General features: G+C 39.2%; 1 protein-coding gene across 2 annotated transcripts; it reads left to right on the forward strand.

The window, feature by feature from the left end:
- Positions 1–332: 332 nt before the first annotated feature.
- Positions 333–5,646, forward strand: zgc:55558. 2 transcript variants are annotated; one of them, XM_017686735.2, is made up of 5 exons: positions 333–645; positions 1,141–1,252; positions 2,759–2,937; positions 3,574–3,733; positions 4,531–5,646. In XM_017686735.2, the coding sequence occupies exons 2-5, from the start codon at positions 1,142–1,144 to the stop codon at positions 4,642–4,644; spliced, it is 564 nt and encodes a 187-aa protein (XP_017542224.1). In that variant the 5' UTR covers positions 333–645; position 1,141; the 3' UTR covers positions 4,645–5,646. The 2 variants fall into 2 exon arrangements, with proteins under 2 accessions (XP_017542224.1, XP_017542233.1); XM_017686744.2 differs by lacking the exon at positions 333–645 and adding an exon at positions 663–855.
- Positions 5,647–7,858: the final 2,212 nt, after the last annotated feature.

Genomic DNA, 7,858 nt, shown 5'->3' on the forward strand with positions numbered 1-7,858 from the left:
AAACTTAATTCATATTGTACCTTTCCTTGAGGTTTTGTCTATAAAGTAGTCCATAAAGTAGCTAAATCAGATGAAGAAGTGGAAGATAAAAAAAATACTAATAAAGCAAGTGCACACTCTTCGACTACGTCTTTTTCCAGAACCGCTCTACGCTGACCTCTTCTGTCCTTTTAATGTGGCACACAACGGCTGATTGGTCAGGAAATGGATGGGAGAACGCCAGAAGCGATCTTCCACTCTGATTGGCCCGATTTTCTTTCTGTTTACTCGCCGACCAATAGAATATGACTTTAGAACAATCAGCGTGTCACAATTGGTCGGTTATTTCTATGATCCCGCCCCTCCTCGCCCACAATGAAACGGAGAGTCCTAGCCGAGAAGAGCTAATGTGCGCCGCTTTGACCAGATTTATTTAGATTTCGCTGCCGAACCTGAGGACGAGACTCATATAAATGATTGTTGTAATGAAATACGAATAGTGTTGAATTCGCTACACACCAAATACACCCCGTACGAGTGCATATAAGTAGTTTAGAGCGAACGTAATGAGGCTCAGGGGCTAATCCTTCCTCTTCATTCAAACTAAATTGGATTTCTCCGCCTTACTTTTGGGAATACGAGATTGATTTGACGATTCTTTTCAAGGTAAAAAAACATAATTGGTATTATTGTAATCCGCATTGCCTTCTTGCTGTTTGGTGACTGTTTACATATAATCGGTAAAAAAAGTGCTGGAATACATTTTACGTTAGCTAGCTAGGTTAGCTAGCTAGCCACTTAGCCCGATTAGCTAACGTTAGATAAATGTTCTTCGGAGGAGACGCAGGCTTGCCGTTGAGTGACGGCCACGAATAGGTCAGTACAGTCATGGTTTTACACAGTTAATTGCTTATTTAGTCTTACATTTGAGTCCACTGTCTGTCACCTTGACCGTCCACAGTTTGAGCAAAATTACTAAACTAACATAGCTAACTGCATCACAGCTAACATTATCTAAGAGTAGCTGTTCACGACTAACTGTGATTGTGCATAAACAAATCGCTGTAACTTGCTGTGGTTTTCAGACATCACCTTGATTTGTAGTGTCTTGCTGCTTTATTTTGTGATAATGAAAGTAATGTTGTCTTTTATTTTCCCCAGGATGACAGAATACAAGTTGGTGGTAGTAGGGGCAGGAGGCGTGGGGAAGAGTGCACTGACCATCCAGCTCATCCAGAACCACTTTGTAGACGAGTATGACCCCACTATTGAGGTACGTTATATTTCACGTTGACTACCTGTGAGAAACTAACATGAAGAGCGCGTGTTGTATGTGGGGTGAAAAATAAACAAATGATGTAATAATTGTAATGAAATGTTACAAATGTAATTTGTCTTGAACAAAGCAGAAAAGACCACTGAAAAACAGCTGGAATAGCAGGGAGGGTCGCTTCTAGCCATATAACTTCCCTCTATGATAGACACACAAACCTACACTAACTAAACCACAGCCCAGCACAATAAAACACAGTCAATACATAAACACAACAACAGCAACAAAACATCCCTTTTATGGAGGTGGGGCACAGCAACATTTAGAAGTGACTGGCAGTGGTTTGTATTCAGTAATGGAGAACGTTACATGCCCACTGACCTGCATCCAGGGTTGGATTCATAAAATCACAGTTTGGTTAATAAAGGTTTAATTTATTTATGGTTTTGTCTGTGCTTGTTTTAATGTTCAATTTTTGTCACTGGGGTGCTATTTGGAATATAGTCAGCAATCTTAAACTAATAGACCTACATTAGTTTGTGTGTAAATCCATACCTTAATCCAAAGGTGCCCAACCCTGCTGCTGGAGTTCCACCAGCCTGTGGAGTTTAGTCCCATCCCTAATCTTAACACACCCGACTCCAGCATTTGGGTGTGTCAGTAGCTGCCATGGGTGCTGCAAGAAGATAGGTGTACGCAATAAGACTGTTATTGTGAAAAAGTATGTCACAGTGCATTGAGGTGGGCGATATGGCAAATACAGCAACTTGATGCTCCAGGATCTTTTTTATGGTATGCATTGTGCATTGCTGCTACTCTGAAACATGATAAACTGGAACAGACAACAAAGACCCAGTAAAAGTACCATTAAATATGAATATAGTTGTTTTTATTCAATGGTTCGCATACTGCACTGCACTAAATCCAATTAAACCGGCCTAATTATGTTCTATGATAAAAGAAACAGGCGGGTGGTTAAGTACTGACAATCCACAATACACTTAGAAAAGCACTCATGACTTAATGTAGTAAAATTTTTCATGATGACAAACATATTGTCTACTCCTTCTGGTCTCATGACTGTCATCAGTACTTCTAGAAGACCAAACAACTGCATGCATCATAAAGTGAATTAAGACCAACTGTAGAGAGCTTACGAACAGCAATCAGTGTATAATAATGGCATAAAATACAAAGTAGCTGATTAGATGTATTATGTTGTATCTTAAATATTTAATCTGTGCTGTTCTTTCTTAAATTGTTTATTTTTGTAGACAATTTTTGTAGACAATTGTAAAAAAATCATACGTATTTTTATTTAAGTTTGGTGCAAACTACATACCATGATATCTTGAATTGTGAAGCCATTTTGCCCACCTTTACAACAGGATCGACAAAACCTGTTTATGACCAACATTAAAAAGCGTTATCTACCTACACTGCTCAAGGTAATCCAAAACAACATTGACCATTAGTCATTGACCATTTACCCTCTGTTCAATTTAGGACTCTTACAGGAAGCAGGTGGTGATCGATGGGGAGACATGTCTACTGGACATCCTGGACACTGCAGGTCAGGAGGAGTACAGTGCCATGAGGGACCAGTATATGAGGACTGGCGAGGGCTTCCTCTGTGTGTTTGCCATCAATAACGTGAAATCTTTCGAAGACGTGCATCTCTACAGGTACTTTATTGTTTTTTCCCATCTGAAGAAAGAGAGAGAACTTGCTGTTGGATCTTACAGGATTCATACGCTCTTTAGACTTTACATCTAAGGAAAGCTTTGGTGCTGATTTAAACTTTAGACCAGAGTTTTTTTTTAATCCTGACCTTGAATCCAGTTTCCAGTCTTAGACTTTGCAGTCTCTGGTAGGTATGATACTAGGTGGCCAATCAGTTACATCATCAAACAAGCTCCAGGTTAGGAAACCAGTTTCAGGGTCCAGATTTGAATGTAGCTGACTTTGGACAAAGATTAAGCCAAATCAGTAATTATGGAGAATTTTGAATGGAGAAGTCATTTGATGAGTAATAATGCAAAGGCTGCATCTCTAAATTCTTGAACCAAGTTCTTAAGCATTACATTACATACATTACTGGAACAGTCTTTAGACATTTCTTGTAAGACCATTAACTTGGTAATATAATGAAATTTACACAGTGTAGCAACTTCCTTTTCTCCAGAGAAGCGTAAAAAGAAAAGTTGATGAGTAAGGGATTTAATTCTGCATTCAAGAATTGTGTTCACTTTATAGACGTTTCACTTTGCAGACTCTGTTTACCCATTTACAAAATAACCACCCTGTCTGTTGTGGCGTAGGGAGCAGATAAACCGGGTGAAGGACAGCGACAGCGTCCCGATGGTATTGGTGGGGAATAAGAGTGATTTGAGCTCTCGCACAGTGGAGACACGTCAAGCACAAGAGCTTGCTCGTGGATATGGCATCCCATTTGTTGAGACATCTGCCAAAACACGACAGGTAAGTGGATACTACGTGAAAGCATACCTCGTTCAGTGATTTTTAAAGGATCCATATGCTAGTTTTTTTCCCCTGAGGTCCACTTATAACATTTGTGTGGTTTTATGTATCGAAAATGATCATAATTTGTTTTTATTTGATGATTTTCCAAAACCTTTTTATCCCTTCCAGTTAAAATGGCCCTCTGTAAATGCGCTCTGTTCTAATATGCTGCTCTGTTGCTTCATACAAAAAGCAGTTCTTAGAACTTAAATATGAATAGACAGGACTAAACCGCAGTAGGTTGCATAGGTGGAGACATGGAAATGTGACTTCACAGAAACAATCAATTCAAGACAGGATGTAGTGTCTAAACATTTAAAATTAGCTTTGATTTGCACTGAATTAGAAGAAACGCTCCTTTTTATTAGAAGTGTTCTAAGGCAAATCAGCTGTCAATCATAAACATATAGAGGCAAGTGTTTCAAATTAATAAATGCATATTGAAGAATCCATATAGGAGTTGTGGATCATAAATTAGTTATGTTCAGTATTTAGCCAACATTGCTTGTGAAAGAAGAGTGAAATATATAATAACTTTGAAGGTGAAGTTCAGTATCCAACGGACTAACCTAATGGTGTTGTATTGAGCATAAGGTAGACATAGTAAGATGATTTCACTAAATTGTATCACTGTGAAATTGCATCACTTCTAGCTGTTCAGATACAATCAGTTTGACTCGAGATACTTATAACTCTTAAGTGTGAGTACGAGATTATCAGATGAATGTAATTAATAAAGGTAAATGTCTTTACAGGGGGTAGAAGAGGCCTTTTACTCTCTGGTCCGAGAGATCAGGAGGTATAAGGAGACAAACCGCAGCAACAAGAAGAGCAAGAAACACACACAGAGACGTTGCATTCTTTTATAGCAATACTTACAACCACTCTTGCACTACATTCCTGGAATAGCACTGTGCGCACTCTCACACACACATTCTGCTGTAGCATCTCAACCCTTCCCCCTCCACTTTCTCTGTAAAGGAAAAAAGCTCACTTGTTAGTGCAAGACGATGAGATCATAGAGGAAGTGATCTGTTGAGAGTCCCAAGTCAGGAACTTCAGCAACAGTGCCATGACTTTCACAGGTCTAGCTTTACTAGCAAAGTAATTACAGTGAATGTACTGCTACCTTTTTTTGGTGCTGTTTTGCTATAAGGGAACACATTGCTTGCCAACTGCAGAGGTTCCTGATTGGGGCTTAAACTTTGAACCTCACTTGGAATGTTTGGATCATGTCTCACCAACTTATTCTCCCTTTACTCTTAAGAGCCTCAAACATGTATGAAAGTCACCTATGCGAAAAGCAGGTCATTGCTGGATTGTCCTGCTCCTTTTCATTTTAACATCTCATATGTACATCCGTTTAAAGCATTACTGTTCACTGAGCTCTGGACCTCAAACGAGCTATCTACCTGTAACCAGCATGGACTGTGCTTCAGAGGTTGTCTTGTATTTTATCCTGTGGATTTAGAATTTATCAGTTCAGATATAGAAGCCAGCCAACCCAGCTGCTCCTCTCAGTAGTGAATGTTGGTGGTTAAAGGTTTCTGAACTCCTGCTCTATTATGCCCTTCAATAGACCCCTGGGAAAGGTACATTCAAAACCTTCCCGCTGCTGTGTCTATACGCCACTGTGTATCCTTGGCTTAATCCCACTTTTTCCAGTAGTGATATCTGTCAAAGTGGAAGCTTTGACAGCCCCAGAGAGATCATTTTGTATTGCATTCATGCACCCATGCTTATAAATGAGGGAACAATGCAACATAGAACAGGCCTAAAAATGTGGTCTGACCACCTCTCTGATACATTCCTATTGTCATAGCGATGAGTTATAGGAGTTTTTTTGTGAATAAAGAGAATTTTGGCTAAAATGGTGTCTGGCCTGTGTGTAAATAGTAACTTGCAGTGTCTGGGGACTGGGGACCTACTCACCATCCTGTTGGAATTGCTTGCATGTTAGAACATGCTACATTATAAACTAATTGGCTATGCTATCAGACCATGTTACACCTCACAGATCAGTTAAAGTATATCACTCATCTTTGTATGTTGTATGCTATTCATTTTTTTTTTTTGACCATTGGGGTTTAAAAATTCCACTTTTGGAGACACTTTAAAGGCACATTCTGTTGACTTTCCTATTGTCGTTTGTTAGTCTATTCTATTGTATTCTGTAGGGCAGCTAGATGTGTCACAATTACTGCAGAACCACTTCAGATATTTTAGTTGACAGCCGTTTACTAAGCTGCCTGCTGTCACTTCCTAGTCGTTAGATTTCACAATCCTGTTATGTTGCGTCAAAACAAGAACTGCGTGAAAGTTTGAGACAAATGTCAACGATAGCAGTAAATGCATTCATTGACAACAGGACTTCTAAAAACAAAAGTTCTAACTGCTTTAGTACATTTGAGAGGGCAGAGCAGAGTAATAGTTATTAGCAATGAAGGTAAATCTGAAGTTTTAAGTAAGTATGCTGACAGAGCAAGTTTTTTTTACTCATATAGGCACTCTCGAAAAGAACATTTACACCAATCACGCATAGCATTATGAGCACCACCTAACCCTAACCCTGTTGTGCTGGTACGAGTGGAACAGACACAGCAGTGCTGCTGGAGTTTTTAAACACTGTCCACTCTATTAGACACTCCTTCCTTATCAGTCCACCTTGTAGATGTAAAGTCAGATAATAGTTCATTTGTGTTAAGTTGGTCATCCTCTGGTCCTTCATCAGTAGTCACAGGATGCTGGATATTTTTGGCTGGTTATTTTCAGTCTAGCAGTGACACAGGTGTTTAAAAACTCCAGCAGCACTGCTGTGTCTGATCCACTCAGACCAGCGCAACACACTCCAACACACCACCACATCAGTGTTACTGCAGTGCTGAGAATGATCCACCACCCAAATAGCTCTGTGAGGGTCCTGACCACTGAAGAACAGGGTAAAAGGGGATAAAGTATGTAGAGAAACAGATGGACTAGTCTGTAGTTGTAGAACTACAAAGTGCACCTACATAGTAAGTGGAGGTGATCATGTCTGATCAGTGTAGCTTTGCAAAATTCTACATGTAATTCTGTCACTACATATCAATGTGTTTGTGCAGTATTGATGCGTTACAACCAGTGTTAGCTAATAAGAAAACAGTTAGCAAGTAACGTCATCATGTGGCCACTTGTACATTTTTTATATTTTTAGATTATATTTTTAGAGTTACAAATAATGAAACAGACAAGAATTAAATTGTAAATCAATTATTTCTGACAGCCTTAAGCACAAGCCTCATCACTTTCACAGAATGTACAATTTTTCACCAATCAGTTTTTCCACTGCAATATCCAGAGTGCACTACACAAATACACAACTACTGGGAATTTCCATCACACAATGATGAAAAGCGCTGAGGTAGGGGCTAATAAATACAGGCTTAATGTCAGCTATTTGGGTTCCTTCAGCATCAGTTGGCAGGAAAAAAACAAGTGTAGCATATAAAAATGTGTAACCTCTAATATGCATCATTTAAAGGTTTTTTTTCTAGTCTTAAACCAGAAATTCTCACTTTCAGGACAGTTGACACTGCTGTAGCAAGTGAGAAGGCATATTTAGAACACATGAAGTAATTTGGCCAAAGTGCCACTTTAGACTGGTGATTACTTGAGTTGAATTGAATGCATACCTGTTCTAGACACTGGCCCTCTAGGACTGGAATTTGACACCCCTGCTGTTGACAGGATATTTTTGGTTGACAATTGTCAATATAGCGATGACACTGAAAATCCCAACAATGTTTCTGCACTGTCTGTCATCCGGACAATATCTGGTCAGCATGGGTCCTATGGTGGTCTCGTTCAATTGAAGACCGCTACTAAATTGTGCAGTAACAAATGAGCTCAGTTCAATGAACATAAACCTACAAAGTACACCTATTATGCCTAATAAACTGACAGTTTAGTGTAAGCAGAACAATCAAGTAACAGATGCTAAAACAGAACCAAGCGATGTATCAATTATACATTTTAGGTTTCCAGCTAGTGCTTCTTTTCAGGGTGACAATAAGTGTTTAAAAATTGTAGAAAACTAACTAAACA

This window comes from Pygocentrus nattereri, chromosome 14 (assembly GCF_015220715.1).
Source record: "Pygocentrus nattereri isolate fPygNat1 chromosome 14, fPygNat1.pri, whole genome shotgun sequence".
In the NCBI taxonomy this organism is placed as follows: Eukaryota; Metazoa; Chordata; class Actinopteri; order Characiformes; family Serrasalmidae; genus Pygocentrus; species Pygocentrus nattereri.

Bases quoted from the DNA above. Each gene is read 5' to 3' on its own strand.
- zgc:55558 (XM_017686735.2), top strand. From the start codon at position 1,142: ATGACAGAATACAAGTTGGTGGTAGTAGGGGCAGGAGGCGTGGGGAAG. The intron at 2,938-3,573 runs GTACTTTATTGT...GTTGTGGCGTAG, and splicing joins GAAGACGTGCATCTCTACAG to GGAGCAGATAAACCGGGTGA. The intron at 3,734-4,530 runs GTAAGTGGATAC...ATGTCTTTACAG, and splicing joins CATCTGCCAAAACACGACAG to GGGGTAGAAGAGGCCTTTTA.